The 18975-nt window shown below is 44.4% G+C and overlaps 1 protein-coding gene across 1 annotated transcript in view; it reads right to left on the bottom strand.

The window, feature by feature from the left end:
* LOC101875134 (rab effector MyRIP) overlaps nucleotides 1–18975 on the bottom strand; it is a 167614-nt gene that overhangs the window by 18542 nt on the left and 130097 nt on the right. Inside the window, exons 9-11 of the mRNA XM_034068325.1 lie at nucleotides 10227–10404; nucleotides 4848–5497; nucleotides 2065–2304 (exon numbers count right to left, since the gene is read on the bottom strand). Of these exons, the coding sequence (XP_033924216.1) occupies nucleotides 2065–2304; nucleotides 4848–5497; nucleotides 10227–10404 (1068 nt within the window). The remainder of the gene's footprint in view (nucleotides 1–2064; nucleotides 2305–4847; nucleotides 5498–10226; nucleotides 10405–18975) is intronic.

Here is an 18975-nt window from a genome sequence, read left to right as displayed (position 1 = left end):
GATGAATAAGCACACCCCAAACCATACATTTTCTATTTTCTGCCCTCAGTTCACCATATAGGTAAATATCCTATTTACGGCCTTTAATTCTGGACATTAACAGCATCATGTTATACCCTATCTAGCCTATATATCCTGTTGAATAATTTGATATTGCTGGTTTGTAAACCAAAGACAAGCTGAACTGAATGCTGCTAACAAGCACTGGCAATAAAGCTTTTCTTTCCTTTCCTTAGGAAGGCTGTGTGTGTGTACATCCTGGAGGTATTTGCATACGTGATGACAAATGTACTTACACTGCTGTGTAGTCCATGGCTAACTAAGTCAGAACCAGAAAGTCACAGAATATGTAAGCTTGGAAAGAAACCTCTGCCTAGTCCAACCCTCCTGTTCAAAGTAGGGTCAACAAAATCAGGTTGCCCAGGGCTGTGTCCAGTGAAATCCTGCTTACATCCAAGGATTCAGACTCTCCAGTCTCTCTGGGAAACCTATTCCAGCATTTGTCCACCCTCACAGTAAAAAAGCTTTCCATGTTTAGATGTATTTCACTTTCTGCCCACTGTTTCTTGTCTTGTCACTGGCCAACGGTGAGAAGAGTCTGATTCTCACTTTCTTATCTCCAACTTCCCTCATCCACCCATCAGGTATTTATACACATTGAAGAGATCCTCCCTGAGCCTTCTCTTCTCTAGGCTAGACAATTCCAGTTCTCAGAGCCTCTTCTCACATACCCAATCTTTTAAGCATCTCTGTGGCCTTAACTGGACTCACTTCAGTATGGAGCTGAGAGGGAGCTGGACTCCTTGCTCAAGGCCCAACATATGCAGGGACAAGCAGCATCCCCCACAGCACATACAGAAAAGAGGGAGGGCTTCTTCACTGCTCCAAACTTTCCTATAGGTCTCAGGGGCTTGAGGGCAAATCCTGCCTGTAAATTGAGGTGCAAACAATGTCATGTAACAGCCTATTCCATGTTCTGTGTCATCAGGTCATTGAAATAGTGAGCTCCTCTTTCCCTTATCTGCCTTTTGCTGCTGATATACCTGTAGAAGCCTTTCTTATTTCCCTTCATCCCTCCCCACATTCAACCCCAGGTGGGCACTGGCTTTCGTGACACTTGGACAGCACCTCTGTGGTCCACCTGGGTCACTTGATCCTGCTTCCACTTCCTGGTGTATTAGCCTTTAACACAGTTTGAATGAAACACCTTCCAAATGATGAAGAGTAGATTTCCTTTAGAGAGCTGTCTACACCCCCTGCCAAAGCTGAGCTGCTATGCAGACAAGACCCCAGGAGGTGAATCAAGACACACAGCAGGCAAGAATGAGCCTAACTGGGTCTAAGGGATAAGATTACTTGAGTGCAAGGGGCAGTGCTGGGCTTCTACAGCACCAGATTCAAGCACACCACATCATCTGAATTTAAACTCAGAGGTAGGAAGAGAAGAGAGCAAGTGGTAAGTCCTGTGGAGTCATGCTGAAATCAAGTATCTCATTGTAAAGGTGAAATAGCACAGACAGAGGATCTCATACATTATCAGAACTGACACTGAGCTTCATTAGAGTATGTTACTACTCACAGAGGCCTGTTAGCTGGCAGAGTAACAGGGTTGGAAAGAGGCATGGACTGTTCAAATGGAGAGGGAAAGAAGAACCTATGACATCAGAATGAACTACATGATACTCTAAAGAGAGAAGCAAATAAAAGGACTGTAAAAACCACTTAAACCAGCTAGTTAGCAAGGAAGATAAAAGAGGAACTGGATGTTACTTGAATAAAACCATATAAGTGGATTCCCAGTTGGTATAAACTGACATAGTTCTGTTAACATCAGTCACACAGGTTTATCACACAAGCTAAGTTCAGTGTTTTGAATCAATGCTGTAGGCTGACAGGGAGAAACACACACCCTAACTGAAGGTTCACAGGCACAAGAGCTGCAGGCTCAGATCCAGTCTAAAGAGCCTTGGGTTATTTTTAAGCTTGATTTTCTGACCACAAGTTTCTCATTGTGGATTCCAGCTTTCACAATACTGTCCCCACTTCCCTCCAGTGACCACTTACCTTCTGTAACTCTTCCTGAATGCTTCTGCCACCGTTTTCCTCTGAGGATGAACTCTCCTTCTGGTTTTCAGGGTCTGTTCTAGGCTCCGACTCCTGTTCTTCACCAGAAGATGTTTCCTTGTCACTCATTTTAGCAGCAAGCTGAAATAACCTGGATTTAAGTTCCTCCTCCGCAAGGTCAGGCTTGCTATGATGCTGATCTTCACTGCTTCTATCTGCTTCAGATAAATCATCCAAGTCCTGCAAAGAAATTAGAAGAACAGTGTAATTACTGTGTAGGCACAGAAAGGAAAACAGTATAGGTATGATCACTCTGCAGGGAAGCCAGAATGAAGCCCACTAAGTGTCTGCTGATAAAACATACCATGTCTTTACAGAGGGATGCCAGCAAACCCACGCTTCTTGGATTATATTTATCATTCCTGCTTACTTTTCTATTATGTAAAAGGGAACTATCAAAATCATTACGCATCTGTGTGCAACCAACTAAATATGCCTAAATGGCACTTCCCATTCCCAGCACTGCATGGTGCAGATAAAGGAAGTGTAGTTAGGGAATGAAATAACTCATGACCTGGCAGTTGTGTCCAGCTTTCAGCTGCTTGGCTTGAGCATTGCCTGTGTTTGGCTTAAAGAAACATGTTTTGAGAAGTCTCTCATTATATGATGCTCCTTAAGATCTTCAGCTTCCCCAGTGATTATAAGCATAGGTGCATCTCTACAGCAGTGACTGTTTTCCAAACACCAACCTCCTTGCAACAAGTTCTGTCTTTTAGAGCACTTTCTTTACTTACTCTTGCATGTAGGTGGGAAGGACTCAGAGGCTCAGGGAAGTACAGTGGGTGTTCAGACTTGACCCCACGTTCCTGCCTTCAGAGGCTGAACAGAAGACTACAATCTCTGTGCAGGTCTGTTTCACAGGGTGCAAGCCCAACATTTAATGTGTAAATAGGGATGTTTCTGTCAGCCCTTGCAGGAAATCTGTAACCATCTCATGTTTGTTCCAAGCCCTCATGTCCACACACCAATTCATTCCTGCGCTGATTAGACCTGAGTTCTGCTATAGTCTGTGGGGAGCGACAAGCATCTCCCAGAGCACCTACAGCATTAACTGCCTTCAGGAAACATTCTTCTCTCCCTGCTGACTGCTAAGAGGAAGTTTTGACTCATTATGCAGAGTGCTTTCAGTCTAGTCCATAAAATAAGCTGCAATTAGGTGGTTTTAGAAGAGCTGAACTCCTTGAAATGGAACATAATCATGACCAAACCACGCAGAAGGAGGCAATAAAGAATGCAGCCTGAGACCAGAAGTGGTAGGCACATCTCAGCGGGTCTAAGAGGATGATTTGGAACAATTCTCAGTTAGGAAATGACTCCTATTTGCCTTACACTCTCCTACTGTGACAGGATCAAACACTGCTGGAGAGACTGAATGCTGTGCTCTCTTCCATTCACTTGGAAATAGGTAAAGAGGGGATTTGCTTTGGGAAAGGGCCACAGCAGCAGTGTTTATGGATGGACCAATTCCCTCAAGTGCTCACAGGAAACTTTAGCTGTGCCAGCTCCCTCGCAAGCTCTCCGCACCAAACTGCTCTTAATGCACTGACACATGGTGTTGGCAATGCCAGTCTCTCATGCAGTAAATTGCACTCTAGTACCTAGCGCTCTCCCAGCTTTCTGGACAATTTTTGTCTGTGAATCAGTTACACAACTAAATTAGAATCATAGAACCATAGAATAGTTAGGGTTGGAAAGGACCTTAACATCATCCAGTTCCAACCCCCCTGCCATGGGCAGGGACACCTCACACTAGACCATGTCACCCAAGGCTCTGTCCAACCTGGCCTTGAACACTGCCAGGGATGGGGCAGACACAGCTTCTCTGGGCACCCTGTGCCAGCGCCTCAGCACCCTCACAGCGAACAGCTTCTGCCTTAGATCTAACCTGAACTTCCCCTGTTTCACTTTGAACCCATCACCCCTTGTCCTATCGCTACAGTCCCTGATGAAGAGCCCCTCTCCAGCATCCTTCAGTCAAGAAGAGCTTTATTTTCCAACATCCCCTGCATGTCATTGAGGAGCTCATGCCAAGCCCTGCCCAACTATCACCTAATGAGAAATACTCACATATTGCTAAACTGCTGCAAACAGATCTGCAAGCTGCTGCTGAATCAGCTCATCACTTTGTACCCACGACAGAACCAATCCTAACGGATGAGATTTACAGGCTAGAAAGCACAGCTAAAGTGGATACGTGTGCTTTAGGAGCATACAGATCAGTGGAGATGCATCCCATTAAACTGGGGCTATTTACAGCTAGGTATCTAGTCTAAGCTAATTACTGGTGTCTCTCTTTACTGCAGTAACTCTTCTTGAGTTACCTCCATGTATTTATTAGGTCCCTTCTGAGTTTTTGCTGCTCATTCACTTTATCCCTTAGCAGGACATTTGCAAACAGCACATTCCCAGGCATAGCAGGGATTTCTCAGTTAAAAATAACCCCAATGCAACCAAACAGTGATTAATCAACAGTGGTGGCTGTTGGCAAGTCCCACAACACTGTATTTTACAGTATTAACAATGCCACTGATCAGATGGAAGTGGCAGACTTGAGAAAGGCAAAGCCTGCCCACGGGATGTGGAACATTTTACCTTTGCTTCTTCTCCCTTAGGAGGCATGAGGAAAATCAAGCTTGGAAGAACACTACCTCCCACTCCCAATTCACATGTTATTGCCAGCATCACCTAAGTAGTGGTGCCCAGCTCTTTCTAAGCTGATTTACCTGACTTGAATTCATCTTGTCGCCTTTTGTGCAGTCTTTCTCTTCACAGAACTCTTCAGAGATTGCTTTGTTCTTTCTCCACCTTCTCACTCTCTTTTCTAAGTCATACTGGACCTCTTCAGTCTCGCTGCTGTCTGAGTACTCCAGGCTCATTGCCTGTGGGTTGAAATTCACATCCAGCTCCCCATGGAAATGCTTTCGTTCCATTCTGGGCACATCACTTTGAGTTCTGCTTTGTAACCAAAGAAGTCTGCCAGTTCCTTTGGCTTCCTGGGAAGAGTTGAGTGAAGATGTTTCCGAATCAGAGAACAGTGTCTCAGTATTGGTGTATAACCCAGAGGAAGGGGAGGTCACTGCCTGGTACTGATCACTGCCATAAACCCAGCCAGTGCCATACTGGGAACTGGTACAATAGAAATCGCCTGGTAACTGCCGAGGTCTCCGACGCAGCTTGTTCAAGGCCACATTCCAGTCGTAGTCATCCTCACTGTCTGAGCCCATCTCGTCATAGGCAGACACAATGCTGGATTCATTCTCCAAAGCCTCAAACACCTGACTTTTTGGTTTGGCGAGCATCCGAGGACGAGGCAAAGTGACGTTCTGCAAAGCCACCCAGTTCCCATCAGTGCTTTGAAACACAGAAGGTAGATCTATGAGAACAAAACAAGAATAACTGTGATCACAATGTGAAAAGCTCATTTTACTTACCAGTTTGTGATCAACTGACCACAAACTGGAGGGTTCAACAGAGCTAAGAAATACAAGTAGTGCTGCTACATGAATTCGTAGACTATGTGGACCAAATAGAGACTATGTGGACCAAAGTTCTTCCTAAAGGAGTTATTTGGAAAGGCTGAGGGAACACTAGTACATAGACATGTAGAAAGCCTGTGTTTTGCAAATGTCTTCCATTGTGTGTGCAGTTCTTGTCCCCCATCTTGACAAGGAAAGATGGAAAAAGGATCAGAGAAGAGCAACAAAGGTTTCACCAGGCTCTGAAACATCTTCCATTCAAGGAATGACTAAATAAGCCAGAGCTCTGCCATCTGAAGGAGACTGGGATGATGCATGCTGGAAGAGATGAGGGAATCTCTTCCAACCTAACTACTAGAGGACATTGCATGAAACTAGAGAAATCAAAGTTCAAAACAAAAGAAAGAAGTGGGATGCAGTGGGTAATGGGCCTATGGAGCCTCTTGCCTAACAGTGTTAATGGATGCTAGAAATGAATCTGGGGTAAAGCAGAGATGGCTACAGACCTGGAAGTCTATCCACTGAGGCTAACTAAATAGAGAAAACCACTTCTAGCTGAGACAATCATTCAGCTGAAAGACATGGAGGTTCAGAGCCTACACAGAGAAAGACTGAAAAATACTTGCTTTCTTCTCTACTTGCAGCCCTGTGTGCAGTTCTGATGTCCTCAACATTGAAGGACAAGGAGCTGTTGGAGCAAGTCCAGAGGAGGCCACGAGGATGCTCAGGGGCTGCAGCACCTCCTGTATGGAGACAGGCTGAGAACACTGGGGCTGTTCAGCCTCGAGAAGAGAAGCTGCGTGGAGACCTCAGAGCAGCTTCCAGTGTCTGAAGGGGCTACAAGGATGCTGGAGAGGGGCTCTTCATTAGGGACTGCAGTGATAGGACAAGGGGTGATGGGTTCAAACTGAAACAGGGGAAGTTCAGGTTAGATCTAAGGCAGAAGCTCTTCCCTGTGAGGGTGCTGAGGTGCTGGCACAGGGTGCCCAGAGAAGCTGTGGCTGCCCCATCCCTGGCAGTGTTCAAGGCTAGGTTGGACACAGGGGCTTGGAGCAACCTGGTCTGGTGTGAGGTGTCCCTGCCCATGGCAGGGGCTGGAACTGGATGGTCTTAAGGTCCTTTCCAACCCAAACCATTCTATGAGTCTATTCTAACCTTTCCTAGGCTCATGCTTACAGTTACAGTTGCTTCTGCTGTTGTACTCTAGAGTAAATGAGCTTTTAGTCTGACCCAAGCACTGCTGCTCTCATATTCTTACACTTGTTCAGAGTATGTTTAACAATTCTAACAGGGAAAAAAATTAAATGGCACAAATATGGTCAAAAAGTGCTGCTCAGCTTTGTTTTGCTTCCAAGTTTAGTAAATTTCCAGTCAAACTTGAAATGTCCCTTCATGGGAAATGTGAATGTGTGATGACTCCCACAGCAGCAGGAAGAATATGTAATGCTATGGATTTACACAGCAACCTCAACCTCCTGAATGGCTTTTCAGCCTTGCAGGTTCTTTCCAAGGGTTCAAATCTGCCACTTCCAGAGAACTGTAAAAATAAATTATATAAATAAAATAAATAAATAAAAATAAATGATATAAAATGTATATTCTTATTATAGAATCCTAGAATAGTCCATGGAATAGGGTTTGGGTTGGAAGGGGGAGCTCTTCTACTCCAACCCCCAAACTATCAGTTTTCCAGACCTATAAAGAGAATATCACTATGTAAAAATGGATACAGTAAAATCTGGATTGTGTTGTATCTTGCATCACATAGTGGCAAATACTTGGAGCTCATGAATATGACTGGCCTGCTGGAATTGTTCATAAAGAACAATCTGCAGTGAGAAGGTGAGCTTAGTTTAAAAGATAACAAGAAGAAAGGTCCGTGGTGCAGCAGCACCACCAAAACACCCTCAGAAAAGTGAAGCAATAAAGCAAAGGTAATTAAACACCAGTTATGAAAGACTTACAACAGGTTTTGTATTTATTACTCATTTGAGTCTTTTTGGCTTGTTTTCACTTCCTAAATTTCACGCTGATTAAGGGACCTTGAGAAAAGACATCACTACCATTGCTACTCCTGCTTCAAAAGAAAGCAAAATAGGAACAGATTTCTTGCAGCAGTGACCAGCTGAGGATACAACTGCAGTCAGCTTTCCAGGGAGAACTAAAAGCTCTTCATTGTAACAGCTGATTTTGGAGAGGAAAAAAGAACACAAGCGATTAATCATAAGGAGCTTCTGCTTGTTTGCCTTATACAACTATGCCCACCAAGCTAAGCATAGGTTTCCCTTGAGAGAAAGACCTTTCTTTGAAGCACTGTTCCTTCAATCAAAGCAAACACTTCTGCAAGTTCTAACTCCCCAACAGGAACTGAAGTCAGCTGCACCACATTACCCTCATGGAATGCAGTGCAGTACCTCAGGAATGCCACAGTCTCTTTCTCTCCCAAACCAGATCCCCTTGTTTTGTGCAGCAACACCATATGAGAACTGCTCAAACATCCTCAAGTTAACTGAAGAAGGGACAGGAGTGTAGTTTATCACATCAACAGTTACTCAGAGACGTTACTCAGCAGAGTGGAAAGGAAAGAAGCTGAGTACACTATAGTCAGAAAGCTGACTCAGTTTTATCCCAGCTTCAAGCAATGTCATGTGTTCCCTCCTGATTATCCAAAACAAAGTCACCTACTAGAAGGAACGGCTTCTGCACCACAATTCTTCAGGCATATGCTATGATTTATCCATGTGGAAATGAAAATGAATCAGAATCATTGTGAAGTGATTGGTAAAGGGGAAACCCCCCAAATTCATGACTTAGCTCTTAAACCATCATTTAAACCAGTGCAAATGGTAGCCAAAATAAACTGTGAGCTGCTTTTTGGCTACATGATAAAAAGTCTCACTGATGTTACCACTCCACACTCTGGGTTGTGATTTCTTTCATTTTCTGTATCCTAACATCCTGCTTACTACTGCATAGGTGAGATCATTTTTACACATACTAGCACAATCAACTATTTACTATAAGCTCAATGGGCACCACAATTCCATCACAAATGTGTTTCTCAGATGAAAGAAGCAGAACAAATCCTCTGAATGGAGCACCTGAAAGGAAACTGGGTCAATTTGTCATTCTGTTATGGTTAAGCAATTGTTAAGTATGAAATTGCTCAACAGTCCAATTCAATGAAGTGGGTTCTTAGATTTAAGTACCCAATTAAACCGCTTTACTGGAAATAGGCCTTCCACTAAACCACCCAGGAAAACACTTCTGAATGAGCAGTTCACAAAGTAATGCATACTTAGTTAAGTCAGGTTTAGTACTACTTTACAACTACTTTCTTTTGTGGAGGGAGGAGGAGTACTGACACTGTTTAATTTGCAGTCTCCCAGGTTATCAACTAGCATTACAGATAAACAAATTGAATTGAATTGATGGGCAGCACTCATCCCTGCTCCCCACTGTATCTACACACATATTGGGGCTGCTTCTGCTTGCCTAGTGTGCCAGCACAACAGCAGTAGTAAACTCATCCTGCAAAAGAGAAGTTTTCTGCTTCTTTAGCTCTATGAAGCAATTTGCTACAAGGATCAGATGGGCTCCACAGCTGTTGCAAGCTGGAACAGCAGGAACAAGCAGAGTCCATCATGGGAGGACAACAGCAGCAGATAGGATAGCTCTGCTGTTCTCCATCACCTGGGTGCAGGGGCTGCTGCTGCAGTGAGCAGCCTTCCCTTGTGCTGCTGTGTAGGTGAAAACTAAACAACTCTCCTGTGCAGTCACTGCCTGGTGCTACACTCTTGTGGCCTCATGAACACTACAACCAGAGCATATGAGGTGGTGGAAATGGGACCCCTGCAAGAGCAGAAACCACCTTCTTTGATGACAGACTGTACTTACGTCATTTTGAAGCAAGCAGGGAATTGCATTCTATCCCAGGGTTCTGATTCAGGAATGGGGCTGATTTAGGAAGCTGCTTACCAGCCATTCTCCATATTCACATCCATAACTAATGCAGAGAGGACAGATCTAGGGAAGCTTCTGGTCTGTGAAGTTCCTACTCATACAGCTTCCTCAAACCTGTGTGGAAACAGCAGCTAGCAGCGCTGTGCAGAACACTGCATTGGTGAATTCATTGGGACTGGAAATAAAGGTGAAAGGGGGAATCCTAAATGTGAGTTACTTCACTGTTGGGTTCACCATGTAACCTCATGAACAGTTAACTGGTGCAACAGAAGGGATCCCATGGGCAGCTGCAAACTCCTTCAACTGGAGGACAGATAACCAAGTGACAAAGAAGGGCTACTGGGCTCCTGTGACTTAGAAGCTCTGAAATTCACCCAAATGAGATGCCTCATGTTTCCTAATGGTCCAAAAGAAAGTCCCCAAAGGCCCAACTTTTGAATCTGTTCTTGGAGGAAAAGAAAGAAAAAGGTAAAGATAAGCAGTGACACAGCCAAATGAAACCAGGGCATTCAGCATCACCGTATAGACATTTCCACAGGTAACCCCTGTGAGCACAATGATCAGCAGGAATCCCATGGAGAAGGTCCTTAGTTTAAGTTGTATTTATTCCATATGTGATCAAGAACCAAAGAAAAGAATCTTATTCGTACTAGAAATATTTACTTGTTTCATTTAGCCTGTCCACGCTCTTCCAGCTGGGTAACGCAGAGAGCTTGTGTTCCTTCTGCTTCCTCAAGTGGCCTTTTTGCTGCCTCCAAAGAGCCTCGGTCACAGATGATGCAGGGTCGAGTCCTTTACTGGATATATCTTCACTAGCAAGGGAGAACGCAGACTGAGACCTCTGTGGGAATAGAAGTCAAAAAGCATCATGTAAAGATAGAATTAATAACTTCTCAAACTCTTTAGTGGAATTGAGTATTCAGTTATGCATGGAAGGGGCATCTGCTGGCACACATAGAATTTATGTGTTCAAAAGAATTGTTTCAGCACTAGATTGCTTATTTACGTGCATTTGTGATGCGATGCAAGGAGGCAGGAAGCTGTTTATACCACCATGGACCAGATGGAAAGAAATAATTAAGGTGAAGCTGATAGGAATGCACTTGGTGAGGATTGGTATCTAACTGCTTCGACTCAAGCTGGCCAGAAAGAGATCCCATCGTGGTGAGACATGATGATCTATTGTTGGCTCAACAGCCCATCTGCTGTTAACAACTTGCACAAGTTAAAAATGAGAAGATAAAGCAAACAAACAGCCTGTTCCCCAGAAACACATTATTTTAATGCAGGATTCTTTTGTTTGCTAGGACATATGGATCACACAGTATGCTGGGCACATCTATTTATCCCTAGGAGGGTGACATTTCAAGTCAAAGTGAGGTATGTTACTGGTGGGGTTGTTACTGAGCCCTGACTAATGCTAAGGGAGAGATGCTTTCCTTTGGATCTACATAGTTATGACTGAAGCACCTTGGTCTGTTACAGAAGTCACATTTAAACCTGACCAGCTTTAAGAAGCTTTTTCCCCATAACTCTTTATGGGTCAAAACCTCAGTCTTGGCCTTCATAACAAAGTGGGTAAAACACTGCCTGTATGGGCCAGAGTTTCACTAAGAAATATGCTTTCAAGTGGCTCAGCTTCTTTCTGCAGGCCAAGTTGGTGCTCTCAAACCTGATCTTCAAATTATGTGTTATAAATTATTAACTAACCCTGTTAATGTCAAAAGGGCCAGTCCTTGCCTGCAGCAGAGCCCTGCTCTGCACTGGTGCAGATGAGGAAAAGGATAACTTCAGCTTCTTCTTTGAAGTCCATTCCATTCCCAGGGCAGCACAGGCATTGCTGGGAGTCTTGCTGGCTTAAAAGCAGCCCCTACACCACCTTACTGGCTGCTCTTCCATCTGAAATGCTCCTATGTGATGCACTGGAGCCTTTCCTTTCAAGTTCAGCAAGGTAAACTACTAACAATAAGTTCATAGCACTGTATGATTTTATCATAGGGAATCTTTTAGATGAGTCACTTATACAAACCAGCTACATTCACATGTGTATTTAGGTTGTTTCAAACCTCCAAATAGATCTTCACCTGATCAAGACCATCCAAATCCTCCTTAACCCTCTAGAAGGGTTAATAATTTAATACAAAGAGGTACATAAATTGTTTTGCTATAGGAAGTTGTTCATTAACTTTGATATATATATATCAAACTTAATGATATATATATCATTATTTATATACATATATATATACACGTAACAGGATATATGGACAACATAAGCAATCCCACCACAAATTTGGAGCCCAAACTATGACACCTTTCACTTCATTGTAAGCCAGAACTACTGAACTTCCCATCCTTCCAATAAATGGGGTCCAGTTCACATCTGCCATCTGATATCTGGTCTCACCCTCTGATATCTTTGTATGCTATTGTTATGTCCTGAAAGCAGTGAGTTGTTAGAGGTGTCACAATACCAGGACTATTCTCTCAGGGCACATTCTTTTTCCACTTATACGGCAAGCACACAGAGATAAGAGATGCTGAAGAACCCAGAAGAAGGGATATCCTACAGTTTAACCACTAGTACCTATTTTCCCTTATTACTTAAAGAACTGAATCATAAGAAGAAAAACCCCAGGAAAACCTTAAGTAGTTTGTGTAATAAAAACCTGGGTTCAGAGAATGAAAATGACATGTTTTTCTTATGTAAAATCTGTAGATTTGACAACTTTCCTGGTGTTTTGTTTAAATGGCAGCTTCCTGCCTGCCTACTCACTGCTTCATAAACATCATAGTAAAGGCTGCAGCACAGGGATGCAGTGTCTGCACTTAACTCCCAGCTCACCTGAGAGAGCAGGTTAGCCCTGACAACACAGAACTTGGTATGGCCTACAAACCCCATGGAAGGAGCTCAGCAACCTGTGTTTCCAACAGGAATGCTGCTCCCAGCACTGCCTGACCAATCTGAAGCTAGATCAGGTGCATCTACACTACTGAATTTGGGTGGTAAAACACTGGCACAGTTTGCCCAGACAGGTGATGGATGAACCATCCATGGGGACATCCCAGGCCAGGCTGGATGTGGTTCTGAGCAACCTGATCTGGTTGAAGATGTCCCTGCTCATTGCAGGGGTTGGACTGGATGAGCTTTGAAGGTCCCTTCCAACCCAAAACCATTCTATGGTTCTATGACTCAGAAGGACAAGAAGATGCACAACAGCTTGAAGGGTTTAAAAAGGAGAAGATGAGCATGAAGAGCCTGATGGACAAACAGCAGTGAAAACCAAGGAAGCACAGAAAAGAGAGAGTCCATGTGCTATATAGCAGCTTAGGATCCCAAAGAAGCTTATCCAAACAAGCTGATCTAAACCAAGCTGAAACTTTTAGGTCAGGGCAGAGGAAAATGGCTCTCCACAGTTTCTATCAACTCAGTGGAGAGCAGGGAACTGGTATTAGGCAGGAACTACTGCTAATTCTTGGGAAAATCCCTCCAAATGCAGCAAGGAGAAAGGATTTTGGTACCTTGAAAGCTTGATTTGAGCCCATCCTCAGCAATTGTCTACATATTGTGTGGATTTTTGATGATATCTATCTTGGACTGCTCTGTTAGAAGTACAACCACTTCCCACTGGATATGGTTGAGAAGGCTGAAGGAGACAAAAGCAATACCAAGCTAAAATAGCTTGGCTGCACCCCTGCATTCAGCTCCTGACAAAGGGTGAAATGATGCTCCTGGAAGAGGCTCTTTAAGCAGCACTGCTTTTGTAGTTTTCTGTGGCTCTTGTATCAGGAGGGATTTAACTGCTCAAGAAGTGACAGTGTTCTAGTAAGTGTGAATTAAAAGGAATCAATGAAAGTAGAAGATTAGGTTATTTCTTGTTCTGAAAGTTAGCTTTAGATAGGGACAGCAGGGCAGACAGAATTGTGCTTTACACAGATAGGTATGGGTGGAAAGAAAGTGTAAGAATTCACCTCTGAGGGCAGTTCAAATGACTGGTAACAAAACCAGGAATGTCAATAGCCAAGCCCAGTGTACAAACAGGACAGAACCACATCCTGCCATTGAGAACAGATCAGTCTACATTAGCAGAAACTGGCCATGTTTTCAGAGCACAAAAGCAAATGTTTGCCCACAAGTTTACCTCCAAGCAGTTATCAGCTTGACTGATGACTCTATCTGAAAAGCAAATGACTTGGGTACTTCCCTTTGCTGCTTTTGCAATTAAGAGCAAACTAGAAAGTTAGTTATTTGGTGTGAGGTTACACTGCAAAATCTGGGTTAGATTAGAGTCAGCTCAGCTGGCGCCACTAACTCAACAGCCGTACAGCTATAGCATGGGCTTCAGCAGAGGCTACAAACCTATGCACACGCCTGGCTGTGCTGCTGACTTCACTGCAGCACTTACCTCTGGCAGGCAGCACAAGCTCCATCCCTGGCAGTGTTCAAGGCCAGGTTGAGCAGAGCCTTGGGCAACCTGCTTTAGTGGAAGGTGTCCCTGCCTATGGCAGGGGGCTGGAAATGGATGGTTTTAAGGTCCTTTCCAACCCAAACCAGTCTGGGATTCTATGATGCTATGAATTGTGCCTCCCTTGCACAAAGAGATACCAGCCTACCTGTAGATCCATAGGAAATACTTTTCCCTTGTGGATATTTGTATAAGAAACAAAACACTGAATGTAAGGATTGAGAAACCTGCTTGTGGGCTCGTGCTCCATGGCATTTCCCTATGTGTGTATGCAGAGAAGTCCTGGAGGAAAGGGCAGCTACCCTTGGATCGGTCTGCATTGCAACAAGGGATCTTTACTGCCCAAATGGTTGAGCCATGACCCTGAATCTTTACCATTTGCCTGCAGACTTGGACAGCAACAAGATCTAGGGCCCAAAGAACTACTGCAGTCTATTTTCCAGAAGCATCCCAATAACAGAGCAGCCTAAATGTGATTATCAAAAGAAGGCAGGAGTGCGGGAGCTTTGGTGCTGATTTATAAGACACCAAAGCTTAAGAAGACCCAACCCTCCTAGGTACAGACACAGGCACCTTTTTGAACCAGAAATTCTGGTTCCTTCACAGACCAAACCCTGCCAGGCTGGTGCTATTCTGGCTGTATTCACTTGTGATTAATGACAAGGCTGCCCTGATGTTCGCAGGCAGATACGAAGGCAGTGACTGCTGCTCCGCAATGAGTGAGGGCATCAGCAGGTGGCACTGCAGCCCAACATGCCACGGGTTCGGTCCCTGCACACCGGACTGCTGAGCAGCACAGCACAGCCTGCAATATACAGTTAGGTATGGAGAGGCACCCTCAAAGGCTTGAGTTGGATGAGCTCCCCATCGAATCCTGCCTGCTGGCATCTGCTGTGAGATGCTGGTTTCTAAAGAAATACAAGACACGTTATTATTGTTATTCTCTGTTCCTCATCCCTCTTCAGGGGATTTCTGCTGCATGAATGGATGAAAAGAATTTAGCCTTCAATTTGTACTGGGCCAGCACTAGAAGGAATTGTTTTTGCATAGAATCATAGAAGGGTTTGGGCTGGAAAGGACCTTAAGATCATCCAGTTCCAACCCCCCTGCCATGGGCAGGGACACCTCACACTAGACCATGTCACCCAAGGCTCTGTCCAACCTGGCCTTGAACACGGCCAGGGATGGAGCAGCCACAGCTTCCCTGGGCAACCCATTGCAGTACCTCAGCACCCTCACAGGGAAAAACTGCTGCCTTAGATCTAACCTGAACTTCCCTGTTTCAGTTTGAACCCATCACCCCTTGTCCTATCACTGCAGTCCCTGATGAAGAGCCCCTCTCCAGCATCCTTGTAGCCCCCTTCAGACACTGGAAGCTGCTCTGAGGTCTCCACGCAGCTTCTCTCCTCCAGGCTGAACAGCCCCAATGTTCTCAGCCTGTCTCCATACAGGAGGTGCTGCAGCCCCTGAGCATCCTCGTGGCCTCCTCTGGACTTGCTCCAACAGCTCCATGTCCTTCTCATGCTGAGGACACCAGAGCTGCACACAGGGCTGCAAATGGGGTCCCACAAGAGCAGAGCAGAGGGGCAGGATCACCTCCCTTGACCTGCTGCTCACACTGCTGGGGATGCAGCCCAGGCTACGCAGTCCTGTTTCATTGCTGGCTGGTGAAGACAAGAAAAAGACTATGGGGGTTCTGAAGATTAAAGACTGAAGGAGTGGATAAAACATAATCACATGCACTGTCTCCTATTACTCCATAAACGCTCCATCTTCTGCCTATAAAAATGTACAAGCTCATGCTTCTGAACACTGAATAAAGACAATCCAAATGAGGAACCAAAAGCAAGAACAACTTTTTAACACACTTGTGAATATTAACTCTAATGTTGATAATCTATGGATTCTTTACCCTGAATAACTCTCTTATATGTATGTGTATTGCTTCGAGGGACAAGATACAGACTTTATATTCTCCCTCAGAAGATGAAGGAGGATGGGGAATTCCTCTTTCTTCTAAAGAGAAGCCCAAGTGCTAATTCAAAATAGGTCCTAAAAGCAACCAACTGAACTCCAGAAAGGATATTCTGGATCCCCCATGTTTTTCTCCTCACTTCCCTCCTATTTCATCCTCTTTTTTCAGTCTGGTTTAACCAGTAAAACTGTAATTCATCCTGCCCTTAGTAGGTTTTCTTCTGGGGAAGCAGCCTAGAACTGACAGCAAAACACAGATGAATTGATGCAACCTTATCCATCCCCTCTTCTCACTCACAAATTCTACAGCCATACTAGCAGTGCAGCAGAAACACTGTGAATGCAATTAATACACAGACAGAACCAACACATCCCACCCACCTGAGCAAATACAGTCGCAGTCCCTAAGCATCACCACCAAATGCATCCTTTGCTAAGTAAACTCCCACACCAGGAAGAGACAGTATGAGCCTGGGAATGGTGCCACTCTGCCACAGCCTATTTATCCCTGCAAGTGATTTGTGCTCTGCTCAAATGTATGCAGTCCAGACATTTAGCAGTGTGAGTGAAATACCAAGGGTTTCAAGCATCTGTTCCTTAGTTAATCCTTTATGTTAACAACCCCATGGCTTCTGGAAAAGGCCAACACCAGGCAGATGAATAGGAGATTTTCACACTCAGCTGAAAGAAAACTCCCTCCTTCATGCCCTGACCTAAGCCCTGGTTAGAATATCCCATCCATCAGGGCAAACCCTTGGACAGCAGGTTGGGAGAAAGCAGAGAGGACTGCTCCTTCTCCTGTGAAAGCCTTAGAGCATCTCTCCTTCCACTGTCTGCACAAGCTGGCTTGTTGTTCACTATGGACCCAGACATAGCCTGGCTGCATTGAATGCTTTGCCATCCTTCTACTGGCCTCTCAGACAGCTGATCCCCCTAAAAGCTCCTTTAAAAGGAGTTCAGAACTAATGCTCAGTTCAGCAGGAGGATGAACTGTGCAGCTGCATTAACAACACGTAGAGCCACATCTGGCTGTGTTACTTTGGTTCAGTTTGGATTAGCTGACCTTGAGGATCCAGAGATGGGCTGCAATGAAGAGAGGCAGGAGGTTATTCCCCAGCAAACCCATTGCTGCTGAGGACATGAGCAGCTCTACCCATCACCCTACAGAAGTATAATGCACAGTGTCTGAGGGACTTCCCTCCTTCCCCCAGGTAATAAGCAGGCCCCACATGTGATAATGCTATTGCTTTAGTTGCAATAATATGGGATATCTAAATAATGGTTCCAGAATATAAGCATCCATTTATGGCACTTATGGGGCTAACCATTTAGGGCAGTGCTAGGAGCATGAAACAGCATAGTTCAATCAATGCAATGGATTTATGTGAACAAGTCTATAGAAGCTTGTGGTAAATCAGTTACTGGGTTCTTAGGAGTAGAGGACAGATGTACCAATGCAACTGTAATCTAAGTGGTACCTTTACATGGTACCCTTATTCCTTTAGCTGTTAATGCTCCTCTCACGTTCCCCCATGGCCAATTCTTTTTCCCTCCTCCCTAACCTGGAATATTCCATAACAACTCTTAAAAAACCCCCACCAAAACCCAAACATGGGAGATGCTTCCCAGTTGTGTAACACCTTCCATGAGAGCTCACTCAGCACCCAGTTATGCCAGTATTACCATATTATTTACATATGAGACAGCTCAGCAACTGCAAAGGCCATATCCCTGGGTCTGCTGTAGGATGGCATGATTCTAAGTCTACCCCACTGGGAGAATGCATGTGTATAAAGGGGAATGGAAGGAGGGGAGCTGGCCTTTTGGTCTCCAGTCTAACTGGAGCCCCACACACAAACTGAAGTGTTCTGTGTTTACTTGCTTCTCACTGTGACAATACACACCCTGGTTTCATCTAAATAGGAAGTAAGCAAGTCAGATTTGTCAGGCAGCCCAGCTCTGAGCATCACAGGGTTGAAGTCAGACCTTCAAGCTTTGTGATACCCAACAGTATGTTACAGTAGCATCTTTACAGTGAAATAAACCAAACTAAAGTGGAAAGAACAATCCACGACCTAAACTATTCGGAAAAGAACATTACAGAATGACCACCCTTCTCTGTCCTCTCTTCTACTCCTTTTCATGTCTTAAAACCTACCTTGGTTTGCTGGCAGTAAGTGCAATACAGCTGAATTTAGGCCTGCATGGGCTTGATCATATACCCAGCATCCAAAACTGTCTTCTTGGATGCTTGTCAAGTGTATGAATAGTATTACGAAACAAAAACCCCAGTCATCTTCTGCTACAGATACATCTCAACCAAACTCACACTACACAGACAAGTCCAAAAGGATAGTGCTGTCATTCATCTTGTACTCATTATTGGGCCACCTGAAGTCTTAAAGTGTGGCACTAACTGCACAGTGAGAATTGGAAAAGCACTTGTATCCTTCTGCTGCAGTGGAAGGAGGAAAAGCAGCCCCATTACTATGGACAGGACTGTCTTGACCTGAAATCCAGATTACTTTTGCAGTGAGAGTACAGTGTTACACCTGCAAAGTCAGCAGATGACAGTAAGATTTGTAACCTGGAGTGTACTCAGAGATAGTTTGATCTTCTCATGATAAATATTAATGCAAAATGACCCATCATTTGATAAACCACCAAGTGCTTTTCCATTCAAAGTGGACTGTTCTTTCTCTGTGCAGAGAAGGCAGTGCTGCAATTGGCTTCTTCTGGAAGGAAACAAGACATTAAGTTACCCATCAGGATCCAGTTGATGGGCTTCATGTTTGCCTCATTGCAAGTAGGTCCCAGCAATGGACTTTGTGACAACCTTCTGATCCCAGCTCATGGATAAAAGCTAAAAGCTCCATCTTCCCTATGACATTATTAACTAGACATATTTCTGATACACAGCTATTGACAGGGAAGAAGTGATGTTGGCTCGTGTCAACTTCCTACAGTGTTGT

Source organism: Melopsittacus undulatus, chromosome 1, assembly GCF_012275295.1.
Source record: "Melopsittacus undulatus isolate bMelUnd1 chromosome 1, bMelUnd1.mat.Z, whole genome shotgun sequence".
Taxonomy (NCBI): domain Eukaryota; kingdom Metazoa; phylum Chordata; class Aves; order Psittaciformes; family Psittaculidae; genus Melopsittacus; species Melopsittacus undulatus.
The sequence above is the reverse complement of the archived record's forward strand: the minus strand, read 5'-3'. Positions and strand labels throughout refer to the sequence as shown.